At 36.8% G+C, this 21,267-nt stretch overlaps 1 protein-coding gene across 1 annotated transcript; it reads right to left on the bottom strand.

Moving 5' to 3' along the window:
* Positions 1-216: 216 nt before the first annotated feature.
* Positions 217-12,931, bottom strand: TDO2 (tryptophan 2,3-dioxygenase). The gene is made up of 12 exons (XM_017805850.1): positions 12,796-12,931; positions 12,316-12,421; positions 11,038-11,128; positions 10,336-10,406; positions 8,532-8,659; positions 6,799-6,985; positions 4,896-5,003; positions 3,838-3,949; positions 3,663-3,720; positions 3,064-3,143; positions 2,369-2,459; positions 217-1,200 (listed from the first exon to the last, which is right to left on the bottom strand). The coding sequence occupies exons 1-12, from the start codon at positions 12,828-12,830 to the stop codon at positions 1,029-1,031; spliced, it is 1,239 nt and encodes a 412-aa protein (XP_017661339.1). The 5' UTR covers positions 12,831-12,931; the 3' UTR covers positions 217-1,028.
* Positions 12,932-21,267: the final 8,336 nt, after the last annotated feature.

Genomic DNA, 21,267 nt, shown 5'->3' with positions numbered 1-21,267 from the left:
GATTTTACTTGGCTGAAAACTTCAGATTAACAAAATGAAAAGTCTTCTGTACTCTCAGAGTGTTGTGTAGTATGGCCTTCTCTGAGTGGTTTACAAACAACAAACAGCACACTTCCATAACTGGAAAACAATTGCTATGGTACAGAGAACACACCAGAAATTTAGGCCTACGGTGTGTGTCTTTCCAAATGAAGCATTTAAAAAGACAAGAGTCCATTTACTGAGAAGACCACACAGCTTTATTGATATTCTATGGCCAAACTTGCCTTTATTATGTATCAGTTTTATCCTTTTTTCAATGATAGTTTGCATAAAAGCCACTTTAAATGCCTGTCATACTATTGTTTGAACTTTATGGTTGCTTTAGAAGAAGACTTAACAAAAGATGAGCTTTAATACTGCTTTATTTGAAGTGCAAAGTAAGTACTTATATCTGCTATTCTTAACAGTAAGTATTTCTACAGAAGGGATTTACATTCACATGTAACCCATACATAGCAACATGATTGTTGATGTATGTATAAGTTCAGGATGCTGCAGTTCCTATAGGTTCTGGACTTACTTTTTAAATACAGCTTTTGAAACTCCTAACCCAAAATTCCGTTTGAAATTGCAGTAGAGCTCAGAAACTGATATTCCTCTGAAGATGATGAGACTGATTATATCCTCAACCAGACATAAATTAGTAACAGCCATTAGGCAAACAAATACAAAAATATGTACAAATAAGTCAGGATCATTATAATTCCATATAATTTGCTCCCTCTCTCTAGGTGTAGGTTTTAAGAAGCCAACTAAGTTAAATTGGTCATTGAGTTGGATTGGGGTATCATTTTTGTCTTAGTATAGGCTAACTCAATACAAATTATTTTTTCTACAAACAGTTAAATTTCTTCCACAAGCCGATCATACTATTCACATAGCTGTCATACATAAATACATATTTACACTCCTACACTCCATGAGAATAGCTGTTGTTTGAGGGGTAGCACCACTCAAGGTGAAAGTCATGAAGTTCTTTAGAGGAACTAGTCTAGAAAAGCAGTCTCGTCAGAGTCGTCGCTGCTGAAATAGGAACTATCACAATATTCTGCCATGTAAAGGAATTTATGAATGGTTGGGTTCATCTTTGGTATCCAGTGTCTTGGCACTAGAAACGTTGAAAGATTGAACAAATCCACAAATACCTTGTATCTGTCACTGAAAAAGACAATTGGAATAATAAATACATCAGCATAAGAAGGCCATAATTTCTAAATCCTCAGCAATCATTCCATCTCATTTATTTATTAAGGTTTCTGCACTAACTCTCCTGAATATTGCAGAGCAAGAATACAAACCTAACTGTTTCTGGGGCACAGCAGATTAGGCTTAAAAAGGGAGTGGGGTTGCTGTAGTCATGTCTTTCTTCTGAAATAGCAGAGTACATAGGGTATAATCTCCAGACCTTCATTCTTGTGGTAGATAAGTAGTAGTATTTATCTAGGAACAGTGTTAACCTGAAATTAAGGAGGACTGGGAAGGCTTTCTAAAAAATGCAGTGGACCTTCAATCCTCAAATTCAGTTCAACCATCTGCTTTCTACTCTGCCCTCTGTTACAATGGTGGTGATGGTGATCGTACCCACAGCCATACATAGTAGTCGGCGACTATGTACAGTTTCCCTTTGAAAACAAACCTCAAGATCCTCTTATAAGGAGGTCTAAATATCCTTGTGCTTTTTTACATAATGTTGTTCAGGACTGTCAGAACAATTGCAGCTAGAAGGCTTGAATTTTGTGTACAAAAAATTCTACTCATTCAGAGAGTTCTGTCCTCAGACCACAACCATCCCTTTTAAGTTTCTGCTTCATCCAACCGAAGGAAACATGTTTCTGATCATTACCTACACATCTTGAGAGTATTAATTACTATCGGCTAAGATTATATTCAATCCCAAATTGAAGTACCTCAGGTTGTGCAATTAGTGGTCACACTAAGGAATAAAGAAACTCATCAGTTGCACAGTAGATGGGACTCATTTCCAGCCTGTGTCACCTCATTAACTTGTGCTATGTGGCACACAAAATAGATAAGACAGGGTTAATACTATTTGCTATCACTGTAACGTCTGGTTCCCTTGACTGAGAATTATACATGGCACTTTGCATGAGTGATCAAAAGAAGGTTTTTTTGCCCCAGAAGGCTTGGAATTTATATATGTCAACCTGATAAGTAAACGGACAACAACCAGGAGGTGATGCTAGAGTCCCAAACGAGAAGCAGCAGCCCTTTGGCCTCCAGTGAACTGTCTGAAATATGTCTCCTAGCATTAGAGGTTTTATGAACTGTGTTGTTGCAGGTAACGGGGGAAACACATAATTCTTACCTTACTGTTGAGCGCAAATAGTGGTAGCCTGATGAGCCTCCAGTGCCAGCCTTGCTGCCAATCATTCTGTGCACCAAGCAGACATGGTTATCTGAGTGATACAAAAGAAGAAAATGGCATGTATCTAAACACTGAATTTATGTTCAGTGTTTAGATATAACCAAAGAGTCATGACAAGATGCGTCCCTGAAATATTAAAGGGCACACAGAGATCTTTATAGAGATACAGAACTACTAGGTTTTGAGAAATTTAGGAGTTAAAACTGCCATTCATCAGTCAACTAATACAAAATTATTGTTAATTCAGAATGAACACTCTAATTTTTATACATTATTATGCCCTGATTATACAGAATTAATACATTCACTTATGTGTGTCTAGATAGGGAAAGAGCAGAAGGAATGTTTTCATATTAAGAGACATCATGATGACATTTGGAAAATATATACCTGTCCCTTAAATAAAAGAATTCACCTAACTTATAGCAGGTCATAGAAATGACAGCTATACCTATGTATCTAATTATCACAGAAGCAGCTCTTAATCTTTCCTTTTGGCTGAAGTACAAACAAAAAAAATCACGCGTAAAGCATTAACTCCAAAGCTCGATTCTAAGACTAGGTATAACTCAGAGACAGAAAAATTTACTTGCATCTAAAAGAGGGAGTGTCACAGTCAAAAAAGTGAAACTTACATCTCCATTTGGTCATGAGTACATCGAGATCCATAAGGGAGGTAAGAAGCTGAAAGGGAACCTGGAAACGAGGCTCCTCTCTTGGAAAATGAAAGCGAAGACAGTGAGACCTCTTGGCCTATACTGTATTTTTCAAAGAAGCACTTCACTGGTGCTTAGTGACTACATATATTTTTCCTAAATTAGTATTGAAATGTTAATGGATATTTTAACAAATGCTTCTGCCACCTACGACTTAATCTGCACCTTTTCCCTCCTACTTGGAAAAGTACTCCAGATCTTTCTAGGACAGGTAGAACAGTTTAAACAAGGCATTTCCTAGTTACCGTCTGAGGAGCACCATCTGGTCAGACACAAACCAAACACCCAGAGGGGTCATGTAACCTCCATCCATGAAGACATTCAAAACTCAGCTGGACACGGCCCTGAGCAGCCTGATCTGACTTTCTAGTTGTGTCTAACTAATTAAGGTTTCTGTGGAGGGTTGGATTAGATTACTTTCCAAGGCCTGTTCCAACCTATATAAATCTGTGCTAGTGGTCTTAATCTTCCCTTCTCCTCCTGCCTAAAAGCATTAAAGATACATCTTCCAACATTACCTGTAGAAGTAGATCATTAAGGCCCCTTTCAGTGCTTTGTAAGACAGTCGTCTTTCTCCTGCAAAATACAAATGTCCTTAGTTTGTTATTGATTCTCCTGCAAATTTAATGCTATTATGTGATTATATATATCATGTATAAAACTTACAAATTTACATAAAATATTACAATCTACCTTTACTGAGGAGATGTTCATGGCGTTTTTCGTCAAATAATGCAAGTAATACATCTCTCTGTTTTTGGAATTCGGACAATAAGTCATCCTTTTCTTCTGATTCTGTTTTGGCCTTTGATATTTAAAACAAAAACAGGTTTTAGAATTCAATAGGGAAAATTAAGCACTTGAACAACTCATTATGCAACTTTTACTTTCATCATAAAAATACTCTGAAGTTGGCATCTTAGATGTAAGAACTGTATTTTCAAACAAGATACATGAGTCACTGACCTTTAAAAATTGCAATTACCACAAAATATACAATTAAATAGATGCCAACACAATTCAGATGAATGAATGTCCAAACATTCTAGACCAAACATTGGTCTAGAGGCCTTAAAAACATTTAATCTTAATTTTTTTGAAGTCTGATTTATTTTGTTTTCAAGGTAAAAAGTAGACATCCTTGCACAGCTTCGGGCAAGAAAAGTGTATATAAAAAAGTTTAGGTAAATTAGAAAGTTATAAACAGATATTCTCAGGAAATTGATTAGTTCTTACGATTTTTTTTTTTTTCATTAAAAATGTACTTAAAGCTAAAGGTCATAAAATATTCAGGGATTTTCTGGTGCTTATGTGCCAGTGTAATTCAAATGATCATAGCAGCCAATTGCCCAAGAAATGGGCTGTTTATAGTGACATTCCATACTCACAGCTAAGGGGCCCAAACTTTGTGTATACTCTGGACTGTAGATGCAAGTAGTAACTAAAGGTGAAGTTTTAGTTTCAGTAAAATCAACTCCAGCCCTTCCATTGATACTAACTCATCTCTTTTGCAATCAAAATAATCCATCTATCTCATGCTTTAAATGGTCTTAGATGTCAAATTACAAAACTATTTCAATTTCCTGAAGAATTTGCAATTTTTTTCTGCTTCTTGCAGACAGAGACTGATGAAGATTAAATGAAGTGAGAGAGAGACTGTAAGTGGGCCAAAAATCAAATTTATGATGGAATGTTATTTTGCCAGCTGTCTTTGCTTATAGCTAATTCAACAGTACACATATACCATATACCTGTATCAAGGCAAATTCCTCTTCTAGACCTTTTAAAACATTCACTTCGAATTGTCCCCAGAAATCAAATCCTTCTGCTTCAAGTCCCGGAGTTCTTTCCAGCCATGCCTTTTATAATAATAATAAGAGTAACAATTATGATAATGGTGTGTTTAAACAATAACAATGCAAGCTCATTACCCTAGAATTACAAGTTATACCAACATAAATTTTACTTCTTCAGTTGTTCCGGTTTAATATCCTTTAGAAGTGCTTATTGCTGGAGTAGGCACGTATGATGACTCATACCTGCATAATGGTGCCGTAACAACCCCCCACAGGTTCCAGATTTAATGACCAGTGTTAGAAGACAAAAGTTGTCTCATTCTAAGGGTATATTTGAGAAAAACTCCCATGTACATACAGGAAAACAATCTTATTCCACATATATATAGGATAATTGTAATGAAAAATCTCAGAAGGAAGATATAAAACCACCTGTAGAACCAGTTTTTTATCATGTTGGATAGGCTGAATACTGATCAAGCCGTCTGTCATTAACCTTAACCACAATATGTGGTGATACAATCTAGAAATTTACTTGACAGTTTGCAAAGCTTTCTCTTTGGTTACTTTTTAATAATGGAAATTAAATTAGGAAGGAAAAATAGGAATCCTTATAGTCGGATTCCCTTTAGAGACCACTTAATTTTCCTCCTTCTCATCTGAAAGATACAAGAGCATGACATCTAAATTAATGAAGAAAAGATAAAGAAATTTAAATGTTCTATATCAGGTATTAATAGACAGACAGGGCTAATAAAGTGGATGATGGTTTTTGAGGTTTATACTGTATTTTTCTTTAAAAAGTTATCATAGAATCATAGAATCATTAAGGTTGGAAAAGACCCATAAGATCATCTAGTACAGCTATTACCCACCACTGCCATTTTTACCACTAAAACCATGTACCCAAGTGCCACATTTACACATCTTTTTAAATGCCTCCAGAGATGGTGACTCAACCACTTCCCTGGGAAGCCTATTCTAGTTCTTGAAAACCCTTTGGTGGAGAAGTGTTTCCTAATATCCAGTTTAAACCTCCCCTGGCACAACTTGAGCTTGTTTCCTCTTGTCCTGTTGCTTGTTACCTGGGAGATCAACCCCCATCTTGCTACAACCTCCTTTCAGGTAGTTGTAGAGATTGATAAGATCCTCTCTGAGCCTCCTTTTCTCTGGGTTAAACAACTCCAGCTCCTTCAGCTGCTTCTCATAAGAGTTGTACTCCAGACCCTTCACTAACCTTGTTGACCTTCTCTGGACATGCTCCAGAACTTCAATGTCTTTCCGGTAGTGAGAGACCCAAAACTGAACACAGAATTCAAGCTGTGACCTCACCAGTGCCGAGTACAGAGATCACTGCTCTGGTCCTGCTGGCCACACTATTGCTGATACAAGCCAGGTGCCCTCTTGTGTATGTAGATGATGAGGGAGTTGGAGAAATTACTGTGAGTCATTTGTAACTCTGAGACCAAGTCATTAAATCAAGGTAAGTGATTTTAACCTCTCTAATAGCCAGCACTAACAGTGGAAATATTTTTAAAGTTTTTTTCTCAAAAGGTCTTACAGTCGTGAAAAACAATGCAAATGAAACAATATATTTACATTCTTAGTTTGCATTTCCACAGTGCAATTTACAAGTTTAGCAGTCAGAATTTTCAGATGAAAGGAAATGCTGTGAAAAGTCAGTTGGTTTACTAATGACTAAGTCTCATACAAATATTGGTAAGAATCCAAAACACAATTGACAATGAAATTGCCCGTATGCTTGCTTCTCTTAAGAAGAATTTGGCACTGATACCAATGAAGGACATTCTTGGGAGATAGGGGAAAATGAAGCAAAGTCTAAGACAGACATTTTTACCTCCACAAGTTGCAGTAGTGTTGGTTCTTGCTCTGATTTAAGCAGTAATTCATAATCCTGTCCCTTGAAGTTATCACGATAATGCCTTCTGTTATAAGGGACTCTCAGATTTTGGGGAACTCCAATTTTGTTCTCTAGCAAGCGAAACTGCAGGCTCTGAAAACCTGAGGCTGGGCTTAGGTGGTATCTTTGGGAACAGAAGAAAAGAAGATACAAAAATGCAGGATATAATTTGACAGTGATGGGTTTCTCTTCTCAAAAAACCAAAACCAACCACAAACCAACAAAAAAAGCCCCAAACCAACCATATTTCACATTTAAAGAACATCAAACAGCTATACGAACATTTTTTATATGACTGCAATTAAGAAAAGGAAAAAGCTATTTTAATGCAACGACAAGGTACATATAACTTAATCACATTTTCTAGTTATATACTGTTTGTGCATACAGAGGTACATTCACACGCTTATGTTTGCATTGTGTTTTAAAGTGGCAGCTTTGTGCATGTGATGTACAGGAGGAAACATTAGCAAATATCATTCTCTTTCCAAACAGAATAAGCAGCTTCACCCCAAATAGATATTACAAAAATTTCCACAGCAATATGTGAACAATGAATGCATTTTAAATAGGCTTGTTACTCAGGATAATTCCTATATATTGGTATATATAATATATATGTGCAATATTATATTTCGCCTTATTCTATACAATAGTATTAGTGGGTTTTGTTTGAGGGATTAATTAAGGGCATTCTCTCAGAGTTAAATTGTCTGTGTTGAAAAAAATTACTAATAAAAGTAACTTGAAATCCCACATTGCTAGATAATTGTAAAGCATTTTGAACAGCTAGACAAATACAGATGTTGCAAAATTCCAAGAGAAGCAAAATTTTAGTTTTCTGGTTATTTTAATTTGGGAACATTAAAAGACAGAAAGGAAAGGGTACCAAAACAGTGTAGAAGTGAATGGGATGCTGGATGGCACTGAGGTCACAAGTCAGACAGGTCAGTGACAGAAGCAGAAGAACAGGAAAGCAAACAGTGGATGAAGCTGTCACACACGGTAGTGTGGTGGAAGGACCCAGATGAAGTGACGGAAGAGACAGAAATGCCATGGGAGCAATGAGACGAGCCAAAGGATCCCAAAGAAAGCCTGGGCAGAAAGCAGAAGAGCTACCAACCATCCAGCCCAGCAAGATTGGGCAGCAGAAGTTATTAGGGAAAAAGGAGAAGGAACAGCAAAGCTTTCTTCAGCCACTTGAAGCTTCCAGCTCTGCAGACCCACTGAAAACATGAAGGAAGGAAACAGTATGCAAACCAAGACATCTGAAAAACCTGTTTTATAATCTACAGAGAGTGCATTTCTCTCACCCAAGCACTTCTATGATTTACCATAGAAAAAGGTTGCAACTGTGTAGCACCAAGTTTCAAGTAAATTGTTAACAGAACCATGAGCTATGTTCGAACTTTTGACTCTGAAACCATTCAGCAGCATCCTACACATAAGCATCAACTATTCATTTGTACTCCTTTGCAGAACGTGTTGGACTCACGCTCGATTTCTTAATTGACCTTAATTGACACTTTAATGTCATGTTTGTCCCTCTAAGGTATGCTCCCACCTTGCTGAATGACGATGCTGTCAGCACACATCCAAAATTCACAATCAGTTCTAAAGATAGGAATTACCAGCTAGTGGATTACTGTGGAAGAATAGTAAGTATTTACCTGAAATCAAAGAAGTCCAGTGGAGTCATAGTTTCTAAAACTGCGAATTGTTCCACAAGTAATTTCAGAATCAATGAAATTCTATTCATTCTAGTAATAACCTTCAGCATGTTCCTCTCATCTCTTACCTGTAAAAAAAAGAAAGATCATAACCAAACAGAATGGTGTTCTCTCTAGGTCCTACCAAGTTATTTCACATCTTTTCACTGTTGTACATCACTTTAGTTCCCAAGTCCTTCCCACATGAAATCCATAGCTGCAGAATCTCATGTAGAATAAAGCACTCTGTTTTTAACTGAAATTGAAACTACAATTTTCAAAGATTGAAATCTTTGAATTTTTTTCTGACAGATGATACAAGTAGGCCAAACATATAAGAATTTTTTCTTTTCTATGTTTTTGACTGAAATAGAAGTAAAAGAATTTAAATTCTAGACCAAAATAATATCATTATAATTTCCAATAACTACAATATTAATATGATATAATATGATAATTATATTATGCTTTCTGTTATAATTACTTTCCTAATAATTTCTATTATTGTGAAGGAACAAGTCATAAATCAGGTGTGGAAATTACTTAAAAGTTGAGAAGCAGAAAAATCTGAGAGGTACATCAGGAGAGCACATCTAAAACATGTTTATCAGAAATGTACATTAGCAAGCAGAGAAGAACTACATCTGGTGGGAAATACAAAATACTAAATGGAAAACACAGAACTTTTTTGGCTAAGTTGAATACTTTGCCTGCAGAAGTCTGCTAAAATATCTTTTAGTTTCAGTGGGATTAAACTTCTCTCTAACACCTGAGTATGCAACAAGGAAATATCAAATTACAAAAATGGCAGATGATAATAATTTCCCTAATCGCCTGGCTGTGTACTTGACCTTAACACTGACATTTCAAATTCTGATTAGAAGCAAGGTTTCATTTTTCCCAAAACTAAATAACAAAAAATTGTTCTATTTAAGAACTGATTTGAACCAGTTATAATTTGATATAATGTTAAACTAAAAAGCCAACAAAATAATGAATGCGGAGGACAACAGAGATAATTTTCTTCTTTCAACCTGGTCTAATTTGTAGACACATGCTCATGAGGTACTCAAGGTATTTCTCAAATTGCATGCAGTCAGCCTTTTTCTGTAGATGTAGTATCAAATCAAGAGTTTTCCATTGTTACCTATTGCTATAAGCTTAAGTGTTCAGCTTTAGACAAATGTTTAGAGATGTTCAAAATATTACTGTTATATTTGTCATTTTCAGAAATTCTCACACAATGTGATTTTCTTCTTGCTTTTCTGTTGTATTTAATATTACACAACTACCAAAGGAGTTTTCTTTCCCACAGCAAGTTTACTATATGTAAACTTGAAAAACTGAGCAAAGGCAGATGCGACTTTTCATCATAAAAATACTTGTGAGCCCTCTGGTTTTCAGTTTTGCCTTTGAGCCTGGTTTTTCTGCAGTAGAGTATTTCCAAGTTAAGTTTCTCCTGTTGCCCAGTACTAGTAGGAGAGCATTATGAGAGCATTTTGGCCAATGAAATTGGTCTTGGAGGGTGATCTATGCAAAAGGCATACGTCAGGGGGAAATAAGATTTTGCTGATCAAAAATCTCTACTATCCGGATATAAGAGCCACTCAGCCAAATTTCATTGGCATCATTTTTTGATGCTATTTTTGAAAAGAGAACATGAACATGGTGCTTTAGTAAACCCAAATATATCAGGCTGAAAGGCAGGAGGCAAGAGAAAGACTGGGCTGAATTTTCCCCAAATTAATATTTGCTTCTAACTTACGTGGCCATTTTGAAAGATCACTCGCACAGAATCCATTTCCCACAAAATCTGCTTAAACCAAAGTTCATATGCTACAACAAGAAAGGCACCGTTAGCATCAGCTTTGAGGCTACTTGTTTTTTCTTCCTAGCACTGAGAAACTGAAATTCTTATATTTTGATTTGAAATTAATAGCTTACACTTACCCTGCTACCGTACAAAAAGATGTTGACACACAAACTTATTACCTGTTACAGTATGCTGTCCTTAACTTAAAGTGTTACACAAAATAATGTAGAGTCAAGCATGCTGACAGAATTTTTTAAAACATGTTTTACACATCAGATATTTGTTGTACAGAATGTTCATTACAAAAGGAGGAAAGAGAAAATCCAGATCTGGTACTCCAGTAAAAGCTAACTCCAGAGCTGCTTACAATCTACATGTTTCCTATCAATAACAGGAAAATATCATCAGGCCAGGGCCTGCAAAACAGGTAGATATGAGCAGTTAGGGAGTCCCTAATCAGTATGTTGACTTCTAGACAGATTCTAGATGGTTAAAACTGGATTGAAGTTTCAGAGAAGGCACAAGACCACACACAAAATTTGCCTACAACAAACTGCATAGCAAACAGTGTATTTCATGTTTCAGCAACAAATAACTCCCTGTAGCAAAAATGTCTCCCATTAACTAAACCCCCACTGAACTCCTCCCACTTACCTTGATGCGTCACAATGAAAAGATGCTCATCATGGATTTTTTTCCCTTTCTTCTCACTCTCGAGTTCTTGAGCATTCAATATCTTGTCCAGCTTAAAAATAATAATAAAAAAGACTGTTCTGTAAAACTCTTGATTCTGCTACGAGAAATGGTAGTCCTACTGTGTACAGCTAATATTTAAGGATAATATTTTTAAAAACTATACCTATAGACCTCACATTCTAGGTTATACAAGAAGCTAGACTAAATGGTCTCAGGTATGACTTTTACTTTTAAATTTAAAAAGAAAAATCTTGCCTAAAATAGAACATTTAGATACATCAAGTAATAAAGTTCAGAAAATCATTTTAATTATTTTTGGTATTTTTAATTATTAAAAAAAAAAAAAAAAAAACAACAAAAACAAACCCCAACAACAAAACAACAAAACCAGCATGTTTTCCAGATCTTACATGTATACTGTCATGTTCAATGAAAATGGAGTTTCTACGGTAAAATTTCACGTAAACATACAGAATATCTGCATAAGAGTCTGATTTGAGGCTGTACTAGACATTTCAGCTCTGGCATTACTATTTTTTTTTACTGAGTCAAATTTACAATCCAATTATAGTTGTCTAAAAAGAAATCTTTGCAAGATTTCGTACAGTAGAACCAATGTCAACAGATTAGTTAACAAGCACAGAGTAATTCCTCTCACTTCAGTTCGTGCTGCCAGAAAAAGAAAAAAAATCTAGATTCTTTTATTGCCTATGACATTTTATTTTTACTTATTTCTTAATTACTTCTAGTTTTTGCAGGTCTTGGTTGGGTTTGGGTTTTTTTGTCCCCCCTGGTAATCATCCTATCCCCTAGATTTCTGGCATATATATTTTTTCAGCCAGATGTTCTGGGCTTTCATGAAATAATTCAAGGAAATTGCACAGAGCCTGTTGACATGGAGAAATTGCCAGATAGTGATTGTCAGACCAAAGAAAGCATTTTGTGTTGCACCACTTTACAGTTTAGGTTTACCAATATGAATAACTCCCTACCAAACGGCTCAAAACACTCATCTTCCTCACAGTTTGAGAAGCCTTCCCACAGTCCATCTGCACCATTCCAGCTGAGACAGACATCTGTGCCTGTTACTACACATGGAGAGCTCATGTAGATGAAGGGAACTTGGAGGAGACCTGTCTTAGTGACTGGCTGACTGCTGGGAGAAGTGTCAATCACAAGTCCTGCCTCAAATCGTAAGACTAACCAGAACAGCAAACAAGAAATCCTTAAACTTACTTGTAGGTATTCTCCATAAATAAGTCCACCTTTGCTGGCTTTATTTATTCCTTCTTGTGATTTGTCTTCATTTTCATCTTCCAAAGATAGCTTGTTAAAATTAAATCTAAGAGAAGAATTAAGTAAATATGTAATGTCATTTAATTAAAGAACTATTAATATACCTCCCTTTTTACTAACAGATGCGTCTACAATTCAAACAATGCTTTATTTTGAGAAACAGAACAAGTAAAGCAGGCTTTTGAGAAAAATAGTACGCCTGAAATTCCTTGTCACAGTAACAGCCCGTAGCATTACATCTAGTTCATCAAATAACAAGTGCTCAGACAAGTCCTTGTATGATCTCTTTTCATTTAGCAAGAGCTACAACTGTCTATTTGCTGCTAATAAGTAATTTCTCTCTGAGCTTTCATATTTCACATTAACGCTGTATCATTAGAACTGAATTTTTGAAGCAAAACACAGAGAGGAAGGACTCACAGGTAATTCTTCCCCGCAAAGGGGCAACCACTCATGATTCCAGGATCCAAACACACTAAGTTGCACACCAGGGAATATACTCCGTTGGTATTCCCAAATCTGCTGTTGCTGCCTTATATGTAACCTTATCTCACTGCCTAGGCCAACCCCCAAATTCCCCTCCTTGGCCCTCAGCCCATCCCCACTATTCAATAATTACAGAAACTATCACAGCACAAAGGTCAATAAGTTCATATGTTGTTGGCTCTCCAGGGTTGTGGGTTTTTTTCAACCAGTTAAAAAAGGAATGGCTGGCATGCTTGTTTTGTCCTATGGCACACGCTTTTTACTGCAAGGTCTCCACCAGTTGCTTCTTTGGAAATTGGTGTAACAAGTAAGTCAATGAGACATCTGTGTGTGAGAAAAAGGCAATATTTAATAAATACAGAAATTGTTAAAGTAAGTTTTTAACTTTCAGCCTCTTGTATCAAGATACTTTTAAGTTTAAAAAATGAAACTTATGGAGGATGATTTGAGGGGAAGAGGAATCATATTCTTAGGGCAGACTGCGTAGTTCTTATTCGAAGAGGTTTCAAGTAATACACATACTTTCAAAAAATGCACACAGATTAAGTAAAAAACCAAAAAGCAATCATGTATATGTCATGCTGTTTTTTCAGTGGCTTAATTCATAACAATTTCTTAATTTTATCTCCTCTTGCAAAAGTTTTGCTCTCATTTATTGATGAATGTTACTCAATTCTATTTATTCATCAGCTTAACACACAATGAAGTAACATGTAACTAGTACGCACTTCTTTCCTGCCCGCCAGCCCTTTCCAAAAAAAAAGGTTAATGGTCAGTTTCACTGCAAACAAAAACTACAGGGCTTCTGTGACCCGAGATCATTTGCTTTCTGCAAGACTTGCTCTGCTTAGTGGTGTCTGTGTGGTGGTTTCAGCTGTTCTGGTCACTTAAGAGTAGTTTGCTCATACAAAAAACTCATATGCAGTGTCTGGGTGATGGGATGTATACTCTGCTCAGCCATATGTCATTTGTCAGGCTTTACACATATTAGCTTAAAACTCAGCTGAGCCACAAGAAAAGTATTCAGAAAAGCATTCACTGAGGCGACCCACCAAGCAAGGTCAAGGTGTTCTTCCTTCATGATGTTAAAGCCTGACAGAGGAAAATAATGCTCTCCCCACACACATCTACACATCTGCTCAGCGATGCACACAACTAGAGATGAAAGTGAAGACTTTGCACTGCCGTGTACATCAGAAATTAAATGTTGAAAACTGCTTTTCACATATTTGCCCTCAACAGCTTGATTTACAAATGTAAAATCTTGCACATCCATAGATCTCAAAGGTGTGGAAAAGGAATTATTGTCTTGTCATACATATATATCTTCACCTGAAATATCCAGACTGAGCCTGTATAATGAAATCAAGCTTTCTGTTATCTTTTCTCAGGTCACAAGCAAAGAAAGAGTGTGAAACCAGTAAAAACAAGGACAGTTGAAAAATATTGAACCCTTAACCTCACAAAAGAAGTTAATGTCTGTTTTCTTGTGCAGTTTTATTTTCTTCTGTGGGGCACAGAGAATAATAAACTTCCAGATCAATGATCTCTGACTTGCAGTCTTTGCATTGCCTTCCCAGTAGATAAAGGACTTTGAAGTATTAGAGCCTTTTACACTCTGTGCTTAACAAAACATTAACTCCCTATTTGGGAAGTAATACTACTGTTAATTCGTTGAGGGTTAGCAAACTCACCTGAAGTCTAGCTGGGAATACTATCTAACCAAGCAGTATACAAACTCCTCTTCTGATTCAGCAACAGACAAGCTTCAGTCAATCAAATAAATCAGCCAGACTACAGCAATTGAGAAACTAATTTCCAGTGTTTCCAACATTTTAAACTCCTTCTTTAGGAACCTCATAGCTGATTGGTTCCAGAGCTCTAGACTGACCAATTCCTGAAAGGTAGGTAACGTTATGGATAATATTATCCTTACATCCATTCATGTAAGAAAATTCAATCTCACGCTGGCTGAGTTCAGCTTTCTAACCATTCTAACTACAACAAATCTCTAACTGTCCAAGATCAGTGGAAAAAGAGGTCTTAATGAGGACTTGAAAACCTCTGAAATAAAAGCATACACAATACAGAACTGTCAGTCATTCATCTTGCTGGCTGCCTTCATCTGATCCCAGTAAGGCTTCAAAGTGTGTAACAAACCAAGTAGTAAATTAATTTTTTTAGTGACTTTTACTACCTGATTATGAAACTGTCTGTTGGCAGTGTAGATGACAGCACAGGTTACAAGAGACCTCAGGTTTGGATCAGCTCAGAGCCTTGACCTCTGGCATGGCTGCAGACACCCTTAGAAATAAATGTGCTTCTGTCATGCTGCTCAGATTTGAGGCTTACTGTAGGGACCTGATTTTTATTTGAGTGGTTTGAGTGGCCTTTATGTCCTGACAGAGATTTTACAGCTACTTTGTCATTTCTTTCTACTAGCATGATCATAAACAAGTCTTGATGAAAAAAGCTCTTTGATGTGAATATATCTGAAAGCAAAAAAACCCTTAATTTTAAATGATGGTATTGCTTTTTCCACAAAATATACCATCAGTTCCCTTTTTCATGCTGAATAGTCAGAACTACAAAGAAGTAGATGTAACCAAACACATAACTTGCTGTTCATGCTGTGGATGACTGAGCAAGGCTGTAAAAACCAAGAGTGTGTGTGCCCTTGAGCTTTTATTTAGTTATTTGTTTATTTACTTTTAAAGCATGAAAGTCAGATAAAAAGACTTCATCACATCTAACCTTCAGTAGACAGTGAGAATGTTCTGTGACTGAGCTGAACACAAGACAAACAGTTAAACACAGCAGAAAAAAACCCTCACAGCTTCTCAGAACTGCTCTTTGTGACCTTCAAATGAACTGTCACAGCCTTCATGACCAAGCATGGGAATTGTTAAGCACCCTTTTTAATCCACCTTTGTCCCCTTTCTGTTCACCTCTGCTTCCCCAGGTGGATGTGAGGTGGCTGTGCTGACTGCAATAGGGTTGTACACCAGAGACAAGCTGAACTTACTTGGACTGAGAGAAGTGATTTATGGGCAAAAGGGGAGCCTCTCTCTAGCCTGGCCAAAGGGAGGTTTGATGTAAGGCAAAGGTGGCCTGTGTATGATTTACAGACACAGCTGAAGCCAAGCATCTGCATGTTCTTACTGTGTGGGGCTCTCTGTCTAGAACATTAGTCTGATGAGGACGGGTAAGTAAGAATGACCTCCTATAAATTGTCATGAATCCAACAAGATTGTGCATTAGAAGTGACCTGTTCACCCTACCCAGATCTCAAGTTCTCCTACATGAAATCACTTATGGCAAAGAAAAAATGCACACACAAGTGTTTGGACAGTGTCACCCATTCTGCTGTTCAAACTGTCATTCTGATTACAAAATCATCACAGATCAATTTGTTTTCATAATGTTTGTTAACTTGAAGAAAATGCTCAGAGAACTCCTGGCTGCAAACAAGTGACGCTTGAAGCTTCCCAACACTGTTGTCCCATAATTGCAGACTTGGAGTCACCCAGCACACTCGGCTTCTACCTATGTAACAGTGGCTGCAGTGAGTCAAAGATCCAAGTAAGTCGTGTCATACCAAAAGGTTCCTACTAGAAAGTAAAAGAAGTCTTGGGAAGAGATATTAAAACAAATGAAGCAAACATTTTAAAATAAAAAAAAATTCAACAACCCCCTCCCCAACCAAACAAAAAACCCAACAAACTAAAAAGCAAGCTTACAGTGAGATAATTTCCCCAGTATATTTATCTAACTTTCCAGTGTTGATAGCCTAGGACTTCCTAAGATATCTGTGACCTTGCATTTTATAACCCTTCTGTGAATCCACAGCCTGCAGCAATGAGTTCCGTAACTGAAGCTCATATCATGTGAAAGAGTATTTCCCTGTATTAGTTTAAAACTTCCTGCCAAATAATCAAGTAATTTTCATTTCCATTACTCATTACTAAGTCACAGCTAATGAGAAGTAAGTGTACTATACCTTTTTAGTCCCAGACACTCTGTTTTACACTTGTGTAGGTTCTATTGTGACCACTGTGAGATGAAGTAATCAAATGGAAAATACCTTTTCTATGTATAGATGCTGCATTGTTAATTCCATAGAATTATAGTGATAAAAGAATTTGCCTCTTGGACAACAAACACACAACTACAATAGTGAAATGCAGTACAGCAGCTACTGGTATGTTTTGGTTGACAAGGTAGAACTCAAATTGCATAGGTGAAGCCCCCAGTAGCCTAAGCCAGAACTTCACTGTGCTGGCTGCTATGCAAACACTGAACAAAAATCTCTTCCTCACTCAATTTAATAATATAATAAGAGGAAGACAGGTGAATTAAGACACATAAAAGGAAGGTGAAGGGGAGAAAATACACTTGGCACCAAAACATGTCCTCTACTGAAATGAGTGTTTTGTGATTTTCAAAACAAGACTTGCTATTTAATTAGCATTTGAAATTTACAGTTGGTTTTAAGAAAACTAAAATTTAGTGACTCTGGACTAAAACAAACAAGCTTAAAGTTGATGCAATATTAATAATCCAATCAGACATTTGTACCTGGGGGAGGAACAGAGCTCAAGGTCTTGCAAACTACAAACAAAGAGACGAGATAGCGCTGGAAAGACTATTTCTTTTTTTTTTTTTTTTTAGATATTGCATTTGCTCAACTTCTTAAACATAAATAACTGTGCCATCACTTCCCAGCATGCTTTTAACTTCCATTTGTGTTTCACACATTCCCCAGCACAACCTCACCCCTGCTGTCTCTCATTTGTGGCTCAGCAGAATGCAGCAGTATTTCTTTCACATTGCACAGTACCTGACTCTGTTAATGCTGGTAGCAAATCTCCTGCCTGATCCAAGCTGTGCTTAAAAAGAACCTCTTCTAAGATTACCACTGGTTCATCCTACACCTGTATTTTCTAAATATACAGCACTCATGCTGATTGTGCTTTCGCAGATTGCCTGAGAGCTGTACTCCAACAGTGAAGCAGCCAGATCTCGGAATTGTCCCAGAGGAACTATTTATCTTCCTCATGTTCTGACTGATAGCTATTCCCCGAGTATGAAGAAAATGATCTTTCACTGTTATTGCCAAAACACCATCCTTTCATCAGTGAAATCCAACAATATCAGCCAGAACTATAAGCTTAGGAAAAACAACATATCTTGAATACATGCCACAGAGTTGTCCCGAGGCAAACTATCCTCTATCAATGCCTTGCAGCCACACATTGCAGGATGCAATTCTTTAGTACAGAATGGCTGAATTCTGATTACCAGTCAGCTATCGCAAAGCCCAAACCTGGAGCCATAAGTTACTCCCAATGTCTCCACATGGCTCAATTTGTGCTGCTGTTTACTCCATGGCACATGGCTGTCAAGTGCAAAGGGCTAGTTCAGAACAAATGCTGATAAAAATTTGCTAATCTCATCCTATTCAGTATTATCATTAATGGCTGGGATGGTGGAATAGGTTGTACATTTCTTAAACTGACAACAGAGAACAGCCTGGAAGGTGTAATAGCATACTGGCTGATGGGAGCTAGAATTCACACTTACCTTAATGTTTTGAAATTAATAATGTGCATCTTCAATAATGCAAAGAGCAGTACTTTTGAATTTCAGCTGTGATAACCAAACTAGCAAGTAAGAAATTGTTTAGAAATTAGCTTCATGTTTCAGTTACTAAAACATAACATGTTAACCAACAAAAGGCAAAGCTGTGAAAAGAGAAAATTTTATACCAGCATTTTTAAATGGAAAGTTTCTACACTGCATGGAATCCCTCCTTTCCATCCAGCATCAGAAAGAATTTGTCTGTTATATTATATCCTGGGAATCACTCTTCAAGATAGATGAAGACCTCTTGGCAAGGGTTCAGAAGAGGATGGCAAGAACAATGAATGTTTGATGTAGAAAATATGGCCTGTTAAGAGAAATGGAAAGAATTGACCTGTATAACTAAGAGAAGATTGTGAGGGAAAAGTGATAAATACCTTTCTTTCAAAAGGAAGAGTAATAAGCAATTTTCAATATACAAGGGGATGGGAAAAGGAGCAACCAGTTTAAATTATGGCAAGATAACACAGACATGAGAAAGCAAAAAGTAAAGAAACTTCTAGTATCTGTAAGCACTAGAGAGGTCACAATTTCTCCAGTCATAGCTGATCCTTCCTTGATGCAGAAAGACTCAATGAGTCCTCACACCTTCTTTGAGGCCCTTCTTTTGCAGACCCCTCCACCTCCCTGCCCCCCCTTTGCTGAATCCAATGGGAGTACATGCTTTGAAGGAAGGAGCAAGACAGATGCTTGCATGTACAGTTAGTTACTAGCCTCTGCCATAAAACGGCAATGACAATACACTATAACAACCCAGACGGTGATCACTTCATTTTTTTCTCTGTTTCCCCTTTTTTTTTCTAATACTGTTTGTATGAATTAAGTAAAAGTAGTCACAGTCTGCTATATTACCAAATGCATTACTTCTTCTGTCTTAAAAATGGATAATATTTGAGATGTTTCTATCAAAAAAGAGAGCTAAGCAAAACATCAGAAGCATTAATGTTGAGAAAGCACTTACAGAGAGTCTCATGCAATGAAACAGGAGTTGGAAAGAAACACTTCAACATTTTCTGAAAAAAAATTGTCCAATGAAAGCTAAATATACACCAAATACCTACTTGTGTGTGCATGTATTTTCTCTCAGCAGCCGATAAGAATTCTTAGAAGACATTTTGCTGCAACCAGGCTATAAAGTATTAACTTTATCAGTAGCACATTATCTATTTGTTTTAGGAAATAGCTATGTAGTTATGCTGGTTGCAGCATTATTTTTTAATTTAGCACCATAAGAGAAGACCTGAACAGCACTGACTTCAAATAACAGTTTGAGTACAGAATTCATGGTATGTGTGAATACAAAAAATGGCAATCACCTCTGTCATCGTCTAGTTTTCCTAATCTTTAGTGCATTAAGTACCAGGGAACGTGTGGTTTAGATAACCAGATACATACTGCTAGGAGTGAGTGGACAGACCAAACTGCCTGTGATCAATTTACAGCCTCAAAGCTATTTGTGCAAGCCATTTGGGAAGGATGAACAAACACAAGATTGTTGGTCTTTGCCCCCTAGTGTTTGCTTAAGAATCAATGCAAAACAACCATAAAAGAAAGAAAATTTTAAAAATTAATTTCTTATGTAAAACACAATAGGACAACACAAGCCTTGTTCATCTAAAGTATTATATAAGCATAAAAACTCCTTGTAAGACAGCAACGCAGGGTTTTTTTAAAAACAAAAAAGAAAACAGTAAAAGGAATAATTTGCTGTATAGACAGCAACTAACTTACACTATGCTTCTTAATTCTATGCACATAGCAGTATAAAAGATAGACATAATTTGTTTTAAGAATTCAAGCAACTCAGGTTTGGGTTTTGTGAATTAGAGTGGTTGGTATTAATAGGACTCAATGGATCTGCAGCAGTTGGCAACTGCTCAGCAGAGCATTAGTTGTGGTTGAGTTACATACAGATGTTGAAAATCAGTTTATTGTTAAGCACTTCACTGCTTGAGTGAACACATGTATGGTGCAAAGTTTTCCCTAGCAGCAGTGACAGACAGAGCTGGGAATTCCAAGAAGCCGAATACAGAAATCTTGTCACACAGGAATAACTAAATGGAGTTCAGTGCTTTACCTTGCTTCTTGTAGCATTAACAACATAGCCAGAAAAGAGCAAACAACTAGACAGTGGGGCACCAAGGAGCCAAGCTAATACACCTCATAACCCAAGAACAGTGTAGGTGATCAAGTGGATTATTACTAACAGAGAGAATGAAATAAGCAGATCAGACAGGGAATGTGAAGTGGCATTTCTTTATTGTTTCCTAAAGCATTGATCAAGTGCATCCCAAGTCTGAATTTTCTAATACTTTTATTCTCTTTTACTAGATATTCAGTTCTTTTCTTGAAACAAATTTCAAACAAGATCTACTGTGCATCTAGCACAAAAGCAGTCTCTGTCCTTTTTCATAAGGAGTTGCTGGAATGATTGACTTTGCATGTATTTTCATGCTTGCCCACAGGTTTAGTTCTCAGGAATAACAGCTCTTTTTTGCCAAGTCCACAAGAACATGAAATCTGTAGCTGGTTATGAAGATAGCTATTCAAAGTGTGGTTGAACTGCATCCTGCTGCTGGTGGGAACTTTGTGGTAGGCATTTATTGCCCTCCAGAGCAGGAAGAGCTCCTTATCTACTTCAAGAGGAGCTATTCGGTTCTGAACAGCCCAGTATTTTAGTGAAGATAATTGGTCTTTCTAAAGCAAAAGGGAAAAATATGAAAGAAATTTGCAAAGTGATGCAATACACAAGACAAGCCTGCA

The sequence above is a fragment of the Lepidothrix coronata genome, unplaced genomic scaffold, assembly GCF_001604755.1.
Source record: "Lepidothrix coronata isolate B3197 unplaced genomic scaffold, Lepidothrix_coronata-1.0 Scaffold13, whole genome shotgun sequence".
Lineage (NCBI taxonomy): Eukaryota > Metazoa > Chordata > Aves > Passeriformes > Pipridae > Lepidothrix > Lepidothrix coronata.
Note: the sequence above shows the minus strand (reverse complement) of the source record. Positions and strands in the feature narration are given on the sequence as shown.